General features: G+C 41.5%; 1 protein-coding gene across 5 annotated transcripts in view; it reads left to right on the top strand.

Annotated features, from left to right (window-relative positions):
* The first annotated feature begins 516 nt into the window (after positions 1-516).
* Positions 517-21,050, top strand: part of LOC130189518 (myosin-10) — a 51,862-nt gene continuing 31,328 nt past the window's right edge. For 2 of the 5 annotated variants that reach the window (XM_056408357.1, XM_056408355.1), the window contains exons 1-4: positions 517-630; positions 3,299-3,679; positions 11,067-11,223; positions 20,003-20,030. In XM_056408357.1, coding sequence (XP_056264332.1) covers positions 3,335-3,679; positions 11,067-11,223; positions 20,003-20,030 — 530 coding nt within the window. In that variant the 5' untranslated portion in view covers positions 517-630; positions 3,299-3,334. Of the gene's footprint in view, positions 631-3,267; positions 3,680-11,066; positions 11,224-20,002; positions 20,031-21,050 lie in introns of all 5 variants that reach the window. The other 3 variants (XM_056408359.1, XM_056408358.1, XM_056408356.1) reach the window with 2 other exon arrangements.

Raw genomic sequence — 21,050 nt, 5'->3', positions numbered from 1 at the left:
GCAAACTCCAGATCATGACAGATTGATGTAAATCTGCTGATTGATTAAATTGGCATTTGTTTAAATTATTTGTTTGTAAATCAGAGAAAGGGAGTAAACAAAGAAAAAACAGCAAGAAACCAAAAAGGACCGTTGAATAATAATTAGAATATAATCTATCATTCTTGGATTATGTTATAGTTTTGATATTATGCGTCTGTATGCAATTAACAAATACAACTAGTACAGCTCTGTTCAAAAGTGTAATATGGCTCTTGCAAGCGGTGGCATTTAACCACTAAAGCCGCTGCAGCATCACTCCAGTCTGCAGGTGTTGATATTTTGGGAGGCAGTCGTCAACTATCAAAGTTTTGGGATAGAAATTATTTTGGACCAATCGTGGTTCGGCATCAGACTGTGAGCCAATCACGTCTCGGATGTAATTGTGGGTGTGTCCCGAAAAAGAGTGCGGCGGTGCAGCTCAACCTCAGTGGCCGGCGAGAGTTCGGTTGAGAGGGTGCTGGATGGTGGTGGAGGACCACTGATGCGAGCGGACGAACGGACTAATTTAGCAGGCATTGGTGGACGAGAACATTCATCTACTGGATACTGCTCGGCTCCTGGACCGGGTCCCGTCATCTACTGTGTGTGGTAAGTTCAGCAGGAAAAAGCTAAAAGAAGTGCCAGGGCCGTTTATTGTAGTGAGGATTCATGTGGCTAGCAACAGTACCCGTTATCGTTAGCTAGCAGATTATATTGTGCCGTGACTTTTGAATGATGGAGGACTAACGGTTTTGCTCACGTTAACCGGCCCCGCAAAGCCAACGTGCTATTTATATACATTTTTTATCAGTCCTATATAGTATTAAACTAACATTTGTGATGCAGGCATGTTTAGACTTAGGAATAGCCTCCAGGAGCTCCGCGTGAAACGGTGTGGTCATTGTCCGCTCTCCTTATCCCCACCCAGACACGACTCTGAGACACCCACACCCATGATGGAGTTGTGCCTCAACCCAACAACTCATGATTCGCATAGAAATAAGAGCGTTGATGATACATATATTGTTGTTCACCTGCTATTCGCTCGCACACATAAAAGGCACCAGTGTCCGACCTGCCGTTGAGTTTGCGGGTCCACCAGAGCTGCCGCTTCCCACGCAGGCATCATGTAGAGCGGGTGCGATACGAGGCACAGCACGTCAACTTTGCTAACGGTAGCAAGCTAACACTGACTAGCCTATGCAGCGGTTCGGCCCGGCCGGTGTGTGCGCGCGCGCGTTTTTTCATGTGTGCGCGCGCGCTTTTGTGTGTGTGTCAGGTCCCTAACGAGATACGTTTACAGATAATTGGACATTTTGTCGACACCCCTCCTCTGCCGTAATGTCCCGCTCGGAGGTGTCACGTCAGGGCCGCATGAGGGATGGAAGTCGTGGTTTTTACAACTCGGGAGTGAGGGGATGCGGCGGCACTGATCCTCCGGCCCCTGACCCGACCCACATTCGTGTCTAATCAGCGCCTGATTTAAGCATGGGACTCGATCGTAGGTTACATATCTCCGAGCAGTCATCAGCTGATGTCTGTCTCCGGTTTATAAGAAGCAAGCTCGAGTGGTGCTTCCCAGTCATGACCAACATTCAGACTCGTCTGTGTATCAGCTGTTGGGGACATCAAGTGCCTGCTTATACTTAGTTACTCTCTTTCTTAAGCTCCGTTTATGGAGGTATATGCTTTTATAGTTGATGGTTTAATTATATCTTCGATTAGATGATGTAGTAAAATCACTCGCAAGATCAGTCTTTACCTTCTATATGTAGGACTAAATAATGATTATTTCCATTACTGATTACTTTTGTTGTCTAACAACAACAAAAAAGTCCCCTCACTGTTTCCTTTAGCCCCAGGCAATATCTTCAAATTATTTTCAATATTAATCTGCCAATTGTTTTCTCGAATTAATTATTTCCCCTGTAACATGTCAACATCTTCAATATACAGTATATGTATAGATACCACTCACGTGTATTATTGCAGAACACAGTCAGTTTCCTTTGGCGTTTGCAGAAGGCTGACTGTACATGTGGGTTGGTTATGCACAGGGATGGAGGTGCACAAGTCTGTGTGGGCCCAACCAGTCATCCTGGAAACATCCCAAAGCCCTAAAGCAAAAGAAAGACAGCAAAGTAATCCTAACATAAAGACAGAATAAAAATAATTCATATTACATTTATATTTGGCTTCAATTTTCTCCCATTTGGAAAATAAAACATACGTTGGCTCTCTGATTAGAGTATTGTAACAGGTGCTCCCTCTCCTGCTGATTGAGACACTAGTTTTGGTGTATTTTCCACCTAAGCTTTTCTTTTTCTTCATACAATACATATACTTACTTTAACATGAACACATATATTTCTGAAAGGTTCTTGTACTTCTAGATGAAACCTGAGTTTCCTTTGAACCAACATTCACCAGCCGTGAGAGAAGCTGCATCATCCTTAAAGCACTTAACCATCAGCTTCAACATTGAGCTCTATTGATTGCAGTTGAAATGATGTCAGTCTTACTTGAACATTTTCAAAAAGTTAGTCTTGGTGCCACCATGTTATGATATTAATATTATAAATATCAACTATTAGAGATATTGCTGCCGGTTAGATTGATGTGACTCTGCTTTTCCCATCTCTGGTTGTATCTGGCTGGGTATTGGATCCTCTGTTGCTTTTCCAGAAAATGTATTACATTGTGATAAGAACTGATAGAATTTCCGTTGTGAAATTACATATACTGTGATAAACTTAACTGCGACCGGCCCTTAAACGTCAGTGATTCAAATTAAAGTCTGGATGCGCTTGAGTCAAATCGTATTTCTTCAGTGGAATCACAGCATAGCAGACTATAAAATTGCATTTACACTAAATGTATGCCGGGTTTACATTGAAAGAGGAAGCACAGTATTATGTAAGCTATTGAGGAGCAGCCTGGCTGTTGAAACTAGAAGCGCATTTATCTGGCAACAAACAATTTCTGCTCCTCTGCTGTTAGTATTGATTTAAACTCTCTCCCTCTGTCTCGCTGTTTGTTTGCTTGTGTGTATCTGTGTGTGCGTCTGCTCGTTTATTTAAAGATTTTTTTACATTATTATTTGTGATATCAATACAACTTTGTGCTTTTAATATATTTACATTATCTTGGTTGTGACCTCAACATTTTTGGAACTAGGTCTCATCTGTGCAATACAAAGGTGAACAGTGGCTGCATGGAATTAAATTTTCTTTTTGTGTTGTTCAGACACACATTATACTTTCTCTACTTCCTACAGGTGGCGTAGTGTGTTCTGCTCCTGGTTCCAGCAGAAATGTCCCAGCGGAGTGGGCAGGAGGACCCGGAGCGGTACCTCTTTGTGGACCGCGCCATGGTCTACAACCCGGCAGCACAGGCCGACTGGACGGCCAAGAGGCTGGTGTGGATCCCATCAGAGCGCAATGGCTTTGAGGCTGCCAGTATTCGCGAGGAGCGCGGAGACGAGGTGGTGTTGGAGCTGGCTGAGAACGGGAAGAAGGCGGTGGTCAACAAGGATGACATCCAGAAGATGAACCCGCCAAAGTTCAGCAAAGTAGAGGACATGGCCGAACTCACCTGCCTGAACGAAGCCTCTGTGCTTCACAACCTCAAAGACCGCTATTACTCTGGCCTCATCTATGTAAGTGTTTTTTATTTACTCATAACAACTACCTCTATCAACTTGTAATCAACTTCTTTCACATTGAAGAAACTAAATCAGGGTCTGAAAATGTTTTTGTTGTTGATGTAAACAGTTCCAACCAACTGTCTATGAGCCCCTCTACAAATACAGACTTTGTGATCAATATATATATATACATTAGGGATGCACCGATCTGATCGGCGACGATCCATATCGGCCGATATTCCCATTATCGGTTTTGATCGGCGTTCTCAAAACGGCCGATCAGATGACGTCACATCTGCGAAAACTATCAGACGTTTCAATCGCCGCGCACCGCAACGGAGACGATGCGCCCGGCGAGGGCCGCAGAGTGAGAGGACCGCGAGGGGATCCTCACGCACCGAGCGGCGTCCCCGTCCCACGAGTTGAATCTCTGGGTCAACTCAGCCGACTCTCACATGTCTGCCCCTATAGACTGATGCTCACGGTAAACGCATTCGATCGGGACCGCGAGGGTTTTGATAAAGTTAGCGGAAGGATTTACGTGAAAACATCCGGTTTTGCAAAGTTAGCGGAAAGAACCACGTGAAACAACATCCGTTTATCAAAATAAGATGTCGACAAATCAAACACTAACATATAAAAGTAAACAATGAACTGATTTTGTATCTTTGTAGATTGGTTCTGAGATTTAGCTTAAATTATGCTAACATTAAAACATTTTTACTGTACCAAGGAAGAGTTTATAAAAATAAGTCAGACTTTTGTATGTTAAAAAAAGTCCTGTAAATAGATTTCCCCAAGAGTTCAAGGAAATGAATAATGCAGATGTGTTCCATACATAACTGAAATCCCCTACAATAGCAATCAAACAATTTTAATGTATCAATTAGGACATTTTTCAAAGTAAAAGTCCTAAATGTTTAAAGAAATCAGTAATTTCTTTAATGTTTGAGTTGCTTTATATATGTATTTCCTCATAGTCCTAGGCAATAATGCTACACAATAAATAGAATGCTTCAATCGACACCGTGATCGGTGATCGGTATTATCGGATCGGCAGATACTGATTTCAGTGATCGTATTATCGGTGATCGGCAGATACTAATTTCAGTGATCGGTGATCTGCACCAAAAACCTGATCGGTGCATCTCTAATATATATATATTAGCTCCGATGCTGGCGCGCACACTGGTGAGCAAGTTATGTGCCCCCTGTGTATAAATGTATATATGTGATTAATCATGATTAATCCACAGAAACCTGTGATTAACCTGACTAAAAATGTTAATCGTTTCACAGCCCTAATATATATACTTTGTCAGGTTTGATTTACATCTTGAGAACTCATTAATAAATTCAAGGATTCCTTCATTCATATAGTCTAAAATGGCACCTAATGTTCGTAGTCTTAAAATGAGCAATCTATCTACATATCTTAGCATTTCATGCTCGAATTGGAAAAAAAACACATTTCCTTCAATGACCAAGCCATCATGTCCTACATAAGCTGCCGATTTCCCCTGTGATTATGGCCCACTTAGTGCCATGCATTCCTGGAATAGCCCTGACACAGAGCTTGTGGGCCACCTGAGACCCGGGAAGGAGGCAGGGGCTGAGAGGTTCATACTCAGAGGCCTGGTCCCAAAGACAGAAATGAGTTGGGCTAAATTACATTATTTAAACAGTGGAACATCTTTCTACTCAGCAAGATATTTACATTCAATAATATTAAAAAATCTTACAGCTAGCTTCTGTCACGCTTGCCAGGCGGCAGCAGAGTGAACAGGCTGTGTCTTGAGGGAATAATTCATTTTAATTTTCTTTGGGCTATTCACAGGCACCTCTTGTCACTAATATCACATAAATGGTTACCAATAATCGTCGAGGCGGTTTTAATCAGCTGCCGGAGAGTGCTGATCCAGCAAATATTAATTTATAACAAACTGAAACCAGTGAATGTGGCTTTTTGGCTTAATTTCCTATCGACATTCATGCAAATTTTACAATTGACTTCTAATTTTTTTCTGAGATCATTTACATCATGGTCTATTCAGTCGACTACACCCCGCATTTGTACTCTGCTGTATTGTAGCAAGGCCTGAATATAGCATTTTATCACTTTATAATCAATGTAGTGGAGGGTAGATAGGTCGACTACAGTGAGCTGTGCTATGTGTTCCCTGTCTACTGATGGCTCTTTGCCAAGAGGCTGCAGATGTTGTTTGCAGCAGTATTAGAACAAAGTTGAATTTACCTGTATCACAACTAAACAATCATTTTCAACAGATTTTTTGTAACATAATAAATAAATCATAGGTAACCTCTTTGTAAATGTGTTGACAAAAGTTGCTGCTGAAACACAATTCTCCCGTCTTCCTACTCAAGCTCCACGAGTGTCATCATCAAGTTAAATTTGTATTTATTCAATAAAACAAACTCAGTATAAATTGCATTTCTTTTTATTCTTCAGTGCTTTTAAGGAGACCCCTGCCCCATCTCTTAGCCCGAGGAGGCCTGTGCTGAGTCACACTGTAACCAATCCGCCTTATCAGAGTTCTTTGTGTTCACTGATAAGCAACATCTGCTAATAACTGAATTCTTTTCAGTTTGTCTGCCAGAACACTGATGACTGAATAACAGCCAATCCATGTGTTGAACGTGTGCTATTCTGCAGGGTTACACGCATGTCTTTCTTCTGATCCAGTTTGCATACTTAGTGAATTTCTGAGCTGCTAAATGATCGTCTCTCCTTAAGGTCAAAGTCCCCTAGTGTGACGCTAATGAACAAGGAGTTTTAGGAGATTGGAGTTGCAGATCTCTGTCAGTCATTTCTGCTTTTGCATTCCTGTCTGGCATGCTTTCGTTTCTTTCTTTTGAGGGTTGTGTGAGCTTTTAAGTTACACCAGCATAGCGCAGCGCTGACATAACATCTTTGATTACTTGCATCCACACAGCAGGCAGTTGGTGTAAAGGTGATAATCAGTGGCTCAACGAGTCATAAAAACCCACGGTTTGGATCGGATCACAAATCGGATCAGCACAAAAGAAAAAAGGGAGCAAATATACATTTTAGAATTCCCATATCACTTTTATTTTTGCAGCTGATACTAACTGCAGATTGCTTATCCATATTGGCAGATACATATCTCTCTGTTTGATTATCGCAGCTGGTCGATACGGCTCCAGTCGTCCCAAACAACTGCTTTGAAGTGTAAACCATAACAATTCTCACAACAATTATTTTACTTGATTGTGACTCATTTACCAGTTGGCTGGATTTTCTCTTTGTCGTGTGAAGAGGTGGAGACTTTTATAAAACGCCAACTCAATAACTCGTATAATAACATGATGTTACGCAATAGTAGAGTTATGCTGCTTGGTGGTGGCGCCACACAATGTCTCCAACTAATTTTCTCGTCGATTATTTGCATTCAGCATTTGAAGTCTTCTTTTTTTTCTTCTCACTTTGTCATCTTGCTTGCCGGGTTGACTGAGTCCTCTCAGCTGTTAAAGCTGTTTGAATATAGGTTAGTTCCCTCTTGTAAGCACTCAGTGATGACAGGTTCATCATTTTAATCAAGTGCTGTTAAGTGAGATTAAGTGCACCTCAAGATTTAGAGCAAATACAGAGCTGTAAGAATCTTCACAGTCCGTCTGGGCATTACTGGAAATAATTAAAATGTGTTGTGTGAGGCAAATGTATTTCTTAATGTCCCTGGGAAGTGTTTAGAGACAATGACATGATGGTAAAGCCCAGTTAGCCCAGTTGTGTCAAAATGGGGAGGGGGGGAGGCTGAAGCCCTGTTGCTAAGCACCGGTTGGTTCACAGACATTTATTTGGACATTTCCGGGGGGCTTGGAACTCTTTCAACTGTGTGAGAGTTCTCCTCTGTCCACCATCACTTCTCTGAGTTGTGGGCTCAAGGCTCTGTTGACGAGCTCGGACATTAAAATTCCCTGCACAAAGATTCATAATGTAGTTCAGCGATCATCAGATAATGTTGACTTGGAGTGATGCAACGGATCACAAAACTCACAGTCCAGATCGGATCTCGGATCAGTCACGGATGGGGTCACAGTTTGGATCAGCACAAAAGAAAAAAGGGAGCAAATGTAACTTTTCGAGATCCCAGATCATGTTTTTTGGCCGCCGATACTAATTGTCGATCATTGATGAGCCATATTGGCGGAAACAGACCACATCCTTTCAACCACTCTAAAGTCAGTGTAAACCATAACAAATCTGAATGTAATCCTTTTAATTTGTTATAGTCATCTCATTTCTTCATTTTCACTGAACTGAGCTTGGACGCACCATAATGAAACCAAACGGAACCTTTGTTGTTAGCGGTGCTGTTATCATTAACCAGCTCTCCTTCTGTCAATTTAGACACAGATTAGTTGTTTTCATTGTAACATTATGAGAGATTAGTGACTAGAAAAGCATAAATGTCGATGTCCTGATCGCATATTTTTAAGAACAATCGTCAGTAAAAATGTATTGCGAGCACTGAACCTCGTGACCCTCATGAACAGAGCCCGGGTCCCCCACTGACCCTCATGAGCAGAGCCCGGGTCCCCCACTGGCCACCACTGACCCTCATGAACAGAGCCCGGGTCCCCCACTGACCCTCATGAACAGAGCCCGGGTCCCCCACTGACCCTTATGAACAGAGCCCGGGTCCCCCACTGACCCTCATGAGCAGAGGCCGGGTCCCCCACTGACCCCCACTGACCCTCATGAACAGAGCCCGGGTCCCCCACTGCCCCTCATGAACAGAGCCCGGGTCCCCCACTGACCCTCATGAACAGAGCCCGGGTCCCCCCGGATTGTGGATCCGTTACATCGCGAGTTGATTGTAGTATTAACTTTACAGCAAATAGTAAAAAGTTTGTGAAAACTCTGCATTTTGAGGAAGGACTGACCCCCAACACGTTATCTGGCTGGTGTCTCATTATGCCTGGTTGTGTCAGTGTCCAACCCCTTGCCCTCAGAACCACATCAATCCCTCAAATACCCCCTGGGGTCCACCGCCAAGGACAGCCAGCTGAGTCATCCCTCTCCCCACGGCCTGTAGCCCACGCTGGGTCAGGAGCACTGATCTGTCTGCCTGGCGCTGTGCCCACCGTAGGGGACTTGGGAAGGGGTTATTGTGGCGAGGGCACTGTAGTACATCTTGTGCTGCATGAATTTTGTTTTTACAGGTGATTCCAGTTAGCTAGGTGTGAGCATTGGTCTCAAGGATCAGTGCAGTAGGATAGTGTTGCTGCTGCTGATTCCAGGGTAAAAAATCTCTGAGGGGCTGCACAAAGCTGTGTCGAAAGCATCTGTGCACATGGAAGAAGTGGGAAGGGGGTTTTTGATGGCCATCTGGTGACACACACACACACACACACACATATATATATACACACGTGGGCTACAGCACCACACGACCAACTCAAGAGAGACCTGTCTTTTACTCCTATGTATGCATATCTTGCAGGGTTTCAATGTTAGCAACTCTGGATTCCCTGTATGTACCACCAGGTTGTGCATTTAATTGAAATCTTTATTTGAGTGACTCTATAGAATCATTTAGTATCATAATAACCATTATGTTGATATCCAGCTATATTCAGTATACTGAAGTAATCAAAATGCCAGAATATCCTTTTGTGTTTTTCAAGAACAAAATCCTCCAATTTATAATTAAACTTACAATAACTCATTCAACTTCTGTCATGTTAAGCGATGGCGATATTATGTGGAATTATTGCCCAGCACTGAATGAGTATTGCAGTAACATCGCATCAGATTACATATATGTGTTGTGAATGTGTGGTGTGAACGTCCAGCCATGTGACAGTTGTGATGTGTTTTGTCAGAGGTCTTTCTCACACACACACACACACACACACACACACACACACACACACACACACACAATGTCCTCTGCTCACAAAGAATGCTTTGGTCATGCCAGCATTGTTCCAGTTCAACAACTGGGTTAGCAGGCTCCGGCGGCCCCCCTGCAGCCCACTGGTTGCCGCAGACAACATCATTTAAAGAATCTGGCTTTGCAGCCCAGCCAAACAGAGAAATCAGAAAGGTGACAAAAGATGGAGGAATGCATAGAGGGGTAAAAAAAGAAAAAGCACGAGGAACTCGGTACCAGTAAAAAGGTATAGTTAGCAGAGGGAGGAGAAACGTACTCTTCTAATCTTAATTCATGATCTGGACATATGGCTGCAATTTATCCAAAAGTTTTTATCGGCATCATGTATCAAGATGTCATCGATTCAAAAAGCCTTAATCTGGCATCTACTGTAAACTGCGTACCCTCTTGAGTTAATGGCCTGCCCCAGAAGCAGACATGTCAGGGATTAACCCTGTGCTGTCTGACTGCATATCTGTCTGCATCATACAGTTGAGGGACCTACAGCCCTTTGTGGATTAAAACACCAGCCCTTGCATCTGATTCCTAGTGTCAGTCAAAGAATGTTGAGGTAAAATTGCCACTAGTTGTATGAAGATAGCAAAAAAGAGATGGAGAATTGCCACATATGAGGAAAATCAGTGAGTGGAGCAAGAATTGAAAAAAATTATATGCACCTTTTTTTTAAAATATTATCTGTGAATTCATAATCTGCACATCATAACGGGCATGGCACGAACAGATTTGTTTATAAATGCATAAGTTATAAGTTGATTGTCTTTGTTTATCTTGTTTAAGAGCTGCACAAATTGCACAGTCATGTGATTTATACGGGTTTAAGAGAATTTGTGTCCCTCACCGATTTAGTTGTGCTCAGAATCCTCTGTTATATGAACTAAATTTTAATCTAGACCTTTCGCACAAGTCATGTACAGATTGTCTGCCTTAATAATGACTTCATCTGAAATTTTAAGTTTGAATACGGTAACAAAATTATTTAAATCAGTGCAATGCTAATGTCTGGCTTTGACTACAAAAATACATCCTTGCTAATGATGAAATCTCACCGACATGATGCACCTACTCATGAAAAGGTGGCGTTCATCGGGCGTAAACAAGAAATTGACGACATTTTATTAATCTGGTTTGGCTTGTAGGAACATGTATCATAGAAAGAAGGGCCATTGTTATAGTAATTACTAATAGAAATGATATAATTATATTTTAATCTCTACAGGACTTCAGTGTCCAGTAAAATCCACACTCAGCATTGTTCCCTCTAAATGTTGTTCCATTGTCAGCACAATGAAATGATCTTAAAATCCCTTTCGTGGTTATTCAGTATCTATTTAAAGCTTAGTATTATCAAAGCAGCCAAAGGCAAAACATATTTTAAATATTAACTGTATCATAATGATGATGATGTGAGGTCTGCTGTGTGATGAATTAACAGTCAACCACGTTTTCTTTTCTTCTTCTAGACATACTCTGGTCTCTTCTGCGTGGTCATAAATCCCTACAAAAACCTGCCCATCTACTCAGAGAACATCATTGAGATGTACAGGGGCAGAAAGAGGCACGAAATGCCCCCTCACATCTACGCCATCTCAGAGTCTGCGTACAGGTGCATGCTGCAAGGTAGGCTGTACTCTCCTTATTTTTCCTATTCGTTTTTTTCTTCTACGCCATTATAGCACGGAAATGTTACAGCCAATTTACGAGGATGTATCTTTCTACTTTCTATTAGGAACTGATTATTCTTATTGGACTGTCTGTATGACAGTGTCTTTAATGTTTCTGGTTCTATAACAAATGAATTTCTACCAATTGGTTTACTCTGTAAAGTCTCATCTCCTCAGATGTGATGTGTAATTAAGACGACCAAGAAGCTAATGTCCTCAGAGCGTTTTGGTGGCACATTTCTGTTTTACACATTAAGATTGTGATTTCGCGATAATTTTAGGAATGCACAGAACAGGAGCCCAACACGTATATGTGTGTATCTAAAGAAAAGCTAAACATGTGGCTCCAACAACTATAACATTAGGCAGTTGAAGTGTCTTTGATTGACGAAACCACACTATTCTGATTTTTTCTTCAATCCAGGCTTTCATACAGGGATTATTTTTTTCTCCAAGCATTTGCCTCTATTAATCCACACAAATAATACGAGTGTCTTAACTCTTTCAACATGTTTGCATATCCATCCCTGTGCGTGACACGGCTGTCATTGGTGGCAGTCATCGCATTTATTTAATTTGAATATATTTAGGAACATGCAATCTTGTAAGTGAAGGCAGTCCCTCAGAATGATGTCTTCAAAGACCCCTTGCCTGGTAGTTGGTGAGCTTCCAGGCTCTCTGAGCAGTGACTGACTGGAATCAGACCAGTGAGAACAGAGAGGGTGACCCCATTGTGCTCAACAATAGGTCCTTTGTGTGATTACGAGGGCCGACCAGTGGGGGTGGTGACAAACTGGACAGTCCCATCAGTCCTTTTTCGGCCTTGCTTTCCCCATGTCGGTACACAGAAGGACGCGTTGGTCGTGTCAACAAGTAGCTTGATGATAGCTCTGCCTCACTTTAACCAAACACTTCTGGTAGTTGATTGTCATTTTTTCATAACCCCCTTTTTGTCCCAAATGCTTAGATATTACTTGTTTTCTTCTTTCTTTCTTTCTGTTGATTGAATGATATTATTGACATAAACGCAGTGGGGCTGTCATATCTTGTAATGTGTTGAACCTGTTTGTGTGTTTTCCTTTTTCTTGAACCAATGAAGCTTTTCAAAGGCTGCATGTGTTCACTGGATGTGTCGGAGTACACAAGCCTGATTGGTCATTTTTAACACGCTGCTACTCCAACCCATTTTCAATTGTGGTTGTGTCAGAATTAAATGTGTTAATTCAAAATGAGGTTTGTAGGTTGGAGATTAGTGAATGCCAGCTGCTGTTCAGCTGTGGCCCTGAGCATTTCAGGAACCTGGTAGATATTACAATATCCAGCTGTATAGACTAGCACTCCGGTTTTCCCCCCTATTTTCTCCAAGTGGTCACTCATGTCTTTGGAAAACCCCTCGGAGGCAGATATCATCACATTTTTTAGATATGGGTGACATTTTCACGGTCTGTAATTATATATAACTGTAATGATATACAAGGTGTGGTGTAGTACATTTTTGTGAAAATCAATCAACACTTTATAGATGAAACACTGGCTTGCTGGCTCATTCAGCGAGCGAAATACCTACAAAATCAAGACGTGACAAACATTTTACAAATATACAATATTTCCATAAAATGGTCAAATATAATGCTGAAAATTGTCAGAAAGCCGGCAACAATTTTGATCAAATCAATGAAACTTTGTGCCAAAACCTAATAATAAACAAAGGATGAACAATTGATTGATAAATTGTAAAGAATAATCTACAGATTATTCAAGAATTAAAATAATCGTAAGTAGCAGCCGTTGTCTAATTTGACCAAAAAGAGTAATATTGAGTAAATCTACTTGGGTATAAAAGGACGAAGTATTTTGAAAAACTTCAAAAATGGTCACAAATTATGTCACCATATTGCCCAACACCCTGTCATCTCAGAATGTTTTATTACATTTCAGCTATTATTATCAGCGCTTTCACACACAGATGGCAACTGATACTTTTGCAGTGTCAGTTGGTATCTGAACAAGAAAGTACACTTGAGACAAATAATTTGTTGCCTCTGATTTATGACATTTGGAGCTGAACAGATTGGCAAATCATATTTAGGACTGAAGGGCGTCTCAGCCTCACAGGGGTCTGTTAATTACCTCAGCATCGCTGTGAAGCCCGTAAGTACTCCTCCGGGAGGTTAAATGAGGTGTGAACTAACAAAGACAGGGTGTGTACAATCGACCTCTAGAACTTACTGCACATCTGTCATTAATTAGCCGTCCAGATACTTTACATAATTGCCCTCACTGCTCAGCTAAGGTGAACTCACTGACGTCCAAGGAGCTTATATTTGTTGTCAGGAAATGCTTATGTTTACTTGAATGAAAACATGTGTTGAAGGTCCAGTCATGTCAGCAGCTGCGAAGGTCTCCAAGTGGACATTCATCAACAGCAATGAAAAGTGTCCCACGGTGTGGCTTTGAAAAAGGGAGTCTTTGTTGTAGTTCAAATGGTGTAAGACCCCTCTTCTCGAGCCGCTCCCTGGCGTCTAATCAGGGTGTTAGGTCAGGTCCACCTGAATCCATCTCAGCTTATTGAGTATTTTCTCTCACAGAGGTCCATTTTATAAACGATAAACAAAGCACTTCTCATGTATAACCGATATTGAGTAAAGTTTAAGCGAATTGTTTGAAGAATGCCGACTCCTGTTCCATGAAGTTTTCAGTTTTCTTTTACTCTTTTTCTCCCCTCTGACTAACAACTGGAACAGATGTGGTTGTGGACCCTCAGTCAGTAACTGAAGGAGCACCCCAATTGCATCATAAATAGCACAGCTGGAGCGATAACTGATTTTTTTGTAAAACTATTATTAAAAAAGAAAACTATAACCCCTTAAAGTTAAATCTAATAGGGCAGGCTCGTATAGTTCACCCGGTGGCTTTTTTCTTTACGTCATCTTCTTGAAGGGAGACAGCGTCTCAGACAAATATTTTAGGACGAAATATTACGAGACGGAGTGTAATTTTATTTAATGTCATTAATTAATACATTTCTTTGTCTCGTTTGTTACTCTGGTCTTTATTACATATACAGTATAATTATCAGTATGTCTTAATTTCCCTTCACACTTGATTTTCCTTCTCCAGTCCAGTCGCTTCTGTTTTGCTGCCACACTATACGTCACCAGCCACCACTGATTTATTTTTAACCCAATGTAAATATTAATGACACATTTGTTTCTTAGCTTCAGTTAACTTGAATACCTTGAATACAAATCTAAAGCATGTTTTCAGTGCTTCTGACAATGTTAATCTCCCTATTAGATTTCTTTCCAGGCTTTCCCTCTCACATAGGAAGCTGAATACTTTGGATCTCCATTCCATATATTTCCATCTGTAAATCCTTGGCTGAATCCCTTAGCTCCAGTTCTACCCACACCAGAAGCTGTTGCTATTATTAACCATATGTACAGATACCTCTGTGTCAAGGGGTAGTCCAACCTTTGAGACAATAGTTTCTGGTTTTCTTCTGGTTAGACGATGCAGTGAGATGAGACATGCATTGGCCCATGCCCCCTGCAAACATGACCATAGCCTTCTATTAACGGTATGTAAAAGCCCCTCTAGCGCCATGTCATACTGTAAATATAATTGCACCGTTACGTTCAGCTAATAACCAATCACAAGCCCCCTCTATGTTATGCGATAGCTGTTCTGTGCCAGGACGATCCAGACACCCAGAATTCTTCAAAGTCAGCAATGCTTGATATTTCATGTTTCATGCCAACCCCCCGTCCCCTCCCAAGCCATCAAAGTGGGCTTGGAAGCAAATACTATAATTGCCACATGGTATACTTAACCCACTACTTTATTTTCGTTAGAAAATCCAATATATGAGGTTGTCAATGCATAGTAATTCTGCATTTATTTATTTTTTCAATGATTTTATCATCAAAGCCTTAAACCAGCATTGTATCGTAGCTGGATGTATGGCTAGTTTTGCAGGATTGCATTTATCCTTAGATTATCCTAAAAAAAAGATATGGTCTTTAAAGATTATGACAGCAGTTATAGCATATTTATAAAGGATGCAACACAAGTAGGCTTTGTAGAATAGTGCATTTCCAATAGTCCTTTTCGCTCGTAAAACACTAAAACAAAATTGAAGCTGTGAGTTCTTTGGTTTTAGGGGTGGTGGCATGTTAGAGATGCTGAATCAAAAACAAAAGGTTGGTGATTGCCACTCAGGTTCACCCATGTTCATAAATAACAATCCCTCTCACTGGATGATGAAAAATATGTCTGGAGTCTTGTATACCAGCTGCTATAAACCAAACAACCCAACATAAACTATCCGTATTGGCCGATATGGCTTATTGACAATGAGCTCTCGCTATCTGCAGAAAAACATATGTGATATGGGAAACTCGAAGTTCTATTTGCCCTTTCTTTGCCCTGCTGATCCAATCCATAACTCAAACCCAGGACACAATCTGAACAGTGAGTTTTGTGAGCTGTTGCACCCTTAATATTTGCTGTACAATAAAGGACTAAGTAAGCCGTGGACATCTGGTGAATTACTTCTATTTTCATTGTATCGTATAGTGGATGTTCATTTACTCATACAACTTGTACTTGATGATTTTGGTAATGGCTTAATATACTATCTGTAACCAAGCAACATCATCATTAATAATATAGCTCCTATTTTTCTTCACAGACAAAGCTCTAGTTCCTCGTGTAAATGAGACGGCATCACAGTGCTCAGAGATATGTCTTTATTTTCATGAACATTCAGCTGATATTTTCTGTATTTACATCTCTGTGGTTTTGGAGGTTTTTGTGACACTCAAGTGACACTCAAGTATCGGCTAGATCAGAGTGCAGGACTGGTTCCTGAGGTGAGTGTTTGCACTTCAAATACAGGCACTAGCCATCAGTGGCAGACACTGGCTCAGGCCCAGCGTACCGCAGCCTCACAATGAGCTCACTGTTGAGCTGAGATCAGCTCTTACCCCTCCCCTCCTTCACTCTCCTTGCTGGGAGAAACACCACATGCAGAGCCGCTGTGTTTATGTCAAAGCTGCAAGACATCCTCAAACGTTTCTGTCACCAGTTTCTGAGACCTTTGACGTGAGAGATGCATTCATACAGATACTGCTATTGGACTCAAATAGCTGGATTGGGTATCATGACTATAGGCCCATCTGGCATTGGCTACCATTATTTTATAAAACAATAATTAAGTATGTTTATAGCTATTTATTTATCCGTTACATTTTGTTTTACAAAGTTAAGAATGTAGTGTAAGTTCAATCTGGTGTTGCTTTACAGAATTATCCCAGTCACTACCACACAGTGAGAACATGTCTAATTGTCAATAAGTTTCCCTTAAAAAGGTCTGGATTCAATACTTAAAATGGGGTTCAAACTTCTCAGCCGTCACTCTCACTAAACATGTTCTATGTCCTGGGGGAATCTTTGCTGACTACCCAACATAATGGGAGTCATGTGGAGCTGGCAAGATCATTACCAATCATGCACAACCCACAAAACAGTCCCTCTGACCATTAAGTAATGTTACGGAAATAACAACCCCAGTTTGGGCCAATCAGCGCTTGACAGTCTGGAGGGGTTGTTAGTTCAGAAGCGGTGCTGGCAGATTGGTGAATGGAAATAAGAGGTATCACAATGACTGGATCACATCTTTCCACTGTGTCTGCAGCGAGGCTGATAAAGAAGACACTAGCGCTCTGAGTGGCATGGTGTTGTGTCTGACTCAGATAGGGATGCCAATGTAAAGAGGAGGGGGAAAGAGGTGATGGCTAACGATGGATTGTGTTTGCACGTGTGCTTGTCATGCACGAGGTAGCAGTTGACGTCATAGCTTGAGAGATCCTGAAGGATCAGGTGTAGCTTTAGCGTGTGTGTACTTGCGTGTGTGTACTTGCGTGTGTGCGCGTGAGGCCAATCCCCTTTGTTGCTGTGCTTGACTGCAGGAAGTTCCTGCTCAAAGCCAGGAAACCCATGTTGTCCCTGATGAGCCATTCAGCTGTGTCATCACTCAGATAACTTTCCATCATTTTACCCCAAAGGAGGACAATTCAGCACTTTCGGTCCAGGAAACCTTCACCTCTGACAGAACGGTCCCGTCTGGGACGAAACATGCACAAAATGAGTTGAAGGATTCACAGCCTGTCTTAGAACAGTGGTTCCTAAACCTTTCGGCTAGCGACCCCATTGAAATGAAGCAATGATTACTTGTGACCCTTCGTCACATGTCATGGCCTTGAGTGGCGACATGAGCATGGTGAGCATTTCTGTGATAAATGTGATTTTTCTTTCATGAATTGTGTTCATGTACAATTTTTTTGAGACGCTCTGAATCAAATCAGGTCACACAATCACAGGATTGGACCATTTCGGAAGTGTGCTCTGCTGCGCCTCGTGGTTAAATGATCAGATCTTCCATCCACCTCTACCTTCTTGGATATAGATCATGTATCTCCTGGCTTGTTGCTGGCAGAATCCACACAACCAGTGTTTTAGAGAACTACCATCTTTTTCCATGCATCCTTTTTGTATGCTGCCCATAAGCAGGTTTTAATGGCCCGTCATTGGGGCGGCTGTAGCTCAGTGGGGTAAGGGGGTCGTCCTGCAACCCCAAGGTTGTTAGTTCGATCCCGGCTCTCCCCATTAGTTGCAAGTCGAAGTGTCCTTGAGCAAGGCACTGAACCCCCAGTTGCTTCCCGGGCGCATCACTGCAGCCCACTGCTCCTTAATAACTAAGGATGGGTTCAATGCAGAGAACTAATTTCCCCTTGGGGATTAATAAAGTATATATTCATTCATTCATTCATTGTGACATAAAGTGGTTTATCATTGTGTTGCAATTCCCACTTGCTGTAACACTTCATATTCAAAATAAATTAATCTGCAAGCTCTTGTTGCCTTGCAACCATTTGCTCAGAGAAAACTCAGACAGGCTTTTTTTTCATGCTGTTGTTGAGCTACTGAATTCATTTTAGAAAACTAAAATTAAATCTTGAATGTTACGGCTAGAATGTGTTTGTTCAGTCGCACAGCTGTACTGAAATTCAGAAAAGAGGAGTATTTCCCTGAGTTGGCTCACCAAGTCACTAACGCAGCAACATGCCAATCAGCGGTAATCTTTCAGCTAACAAACGTGTTGACTTTGCGATACAGTTTGAGTATTAATGGCCTCTGGGATCAGGCGTCTTGATGAGCTGGCACTTACTCATCGAATAAAGAAAGCTGTCTTTGCTAGAATGAAATGATAATCTTAAACTGTCAAACTAATCACATGTTTTCTTAAGCCCATTGTGATGAACAGCCAACAGCAAGTATAACGTAGCAGCAATAAATCCATAGTTGATTTCATGTTGTGGTGACAACATTTAATTAAGGACACATTATGTTTTTGCAACATTTTTAAAATGACACTTCAAAACAAAAACACAATGTGACATTGAAGGCAGTCCTTTTAAAACATTCAAGTGCAATTTGAACTGTTTCCAAAGATGAATGGATTATCTTAATATATAATCCTGACCTCTGTATTGATTTACTCATGACACCATCTGTTCTTGCTGAATGAAAGTTACACAGTTGCAGCGTCAGGGCCGACGTCTCAGGTCTGCGTGAACAGTGCAACCAACATCAGGTCAATAGAGGGAAGAGAGTCTGATGACTTTTAATCTAATCTTTGGAGTTCTTGTTGCTCAGCAAGCCATGTGACTTTTAGGGGAGAGGTCCCTGTGGGGGGCGTTGACAGGAAGACAAAGTAGTGTTTTCTCATGACATCATCACCATTATATCTCGGGCCTCTACATGACTCCGACTGGCCTCACTCAAGCTCACAAGACACTCTGGAATACCCCGTAGCTTAATGGGGGATGCGTTACATGTTATATTTTATTGCCTCGTGACCACAGTGGAAATTGCCTTCAGCACAGCACACATTGACATTGTTCAACAAGAAAATAATTGGATCACTCTTTGTCTTACTGTGCTTTCAGTGGTTGAAGCCATGTTCAATTCACTCGTGGTCGCCTGCAGTCACACTAGATTAACCTGACATCACACAGGCACAAATATTGTTATATTGTATCGGTACAAATCCGATATTATACAAATCCGACCAACTTCTGTTTTTTCCCGGAAAGGCTATTCTGTTCATTTTAGAGATTAGTTGGCCGTTTACTTGAAAGATATCAGTTGTTGTGCAAAAATATTAGTAGCCCTATACTTGTTGACAGGCACAGCACAAGAAATGCCAGTAGAGAAATGCCAAACTATGTTTATGTTCGTGTCACGCAATCGCCAGCAGTTTATTTACCATTATAAAGCTGACATTACAGTTGCCTTATCTCTCCTGTGCAATGGCTTGACTTCACGGTGCTGCTTCTCTGCGTTTCTGACGTTGCATCCAGGAAATGCATGTGCTGAAATGCTGTGAAGCCTGAGCTTGCTGAAAAATACAGCCCCACTAAAGCAATCCTACTTTTCTGATAACAATTGAAAAGACGAGACACAGCCTGTGGAAAAACATGACATTTAAAAGTGCACACACCATGCTTGACTTTGATATTCAAATCCACAATCTGCTTTAGTTTTGACGTAATGTTGTGGTGACGAGGTTGTCAATCTAACTTTGCGAATACACAGTGGAGATTGTATCAAAAACTGCTGAAGTTTGACTTTCTCCTCTCCCCCTTCCCCCCCCTTCTTGTCTCCCACAGATCGAGAGGACCAATCCATTCTTTGCACGTGAGTTAACAGACTCGGGTCCATCGCTGCATGAATTGCATTTAATATTTTTAATTTCCGACACGTTAGTTATTGTTAATAAATAACCTGGATGCCTCTGTCTTATATCGCTGATATAAACTGAGCCCTCTGTCCCAAAATGAATAGCATAAGGTTCAACGTTGGTTCATTACTCTCATGCATGTCTCTTTTCTCCTCTACACCCTTAGAAATACCATTACATGGTGCACTATATTTCCCTTCAGCATTTTATTTTGTCTGAATTGAATAAAAGTGACGACAATGCGTTCACTGGTAATTACACAAGTTCAGGCAGGAGCAGTGCAAGTGAACCGACTGCTCCGGGGCCTTAAATCATGTATCTCAGTGACATTGACCAGACTGGCCCTACTTGAGAGATACGTGTGAAATGGGGATTTGAGAAATGCCTGACATGTCTGCGACACAGCCTTCTGGCGTCTTTTCAACGACAGGTTTCTCCAGATGACAGGAATATCAGCAAAGAAAATTCCAGAGGGGATATCAAGACATAAACCATGCAAGGCCCTTTCACTGTTGTGAGGCGTTTATGATACATATCCCTTCGATATACACTCTGGGGTCAAAATATATTGTATTGCTCACCGAACCAAATAATCCACTGTGATACAGCAAACAAAGCTGAAAACATTTAGCTGGGCGGTTACTTAAAAAAACAATCTGGTTGGACCAATTAGAGCTAACACGTTAATCACATGACTTCAAATGGAACCGAGGCAACGTAACTGTAAACCGTGACCTTTGAGTTGACATTTATGTGTGACACATCTGTGAATTCCAAATTTGAACAGATATTTACATATTTTGTTCTTCACAATGGTGGTTCAAATTTAAAATGTAATGTAACAGCTCGAACATCTTCTGTATTGCATTGTGTTGCTGTGTTGAACAAAAGACAGATATATTTAATGCTTTCAACTTAATTAATGCTTTCATAGTAGCAAACAAGACAGACGTTTACACACCGCTCTCCCCGTCTTT

The sequence above is a fragment of the Pseudoliparis swirei genome, chromosome 24 (assembly GCF_029220125.1).
Source record: "Pseudoliparis swirei isolate HS2019 ecotype Mariana Trench chromosome 24, NWPU_hadal_v1, whole genome shotgun sequence".
NCBI classification, from domain to species: domain Eukaryota; kingdom Metazoa; phylum Chordata; class Actinopteri; order Perciformes; family Liparidae; genus Pseudoliparis; species Pseudoliparis swirei.
The sequence above is the reverse complement of the archived record's forward strand: the minus strand, read 5'-3'. Positions and strand labels throughout refer to the sequence as shown.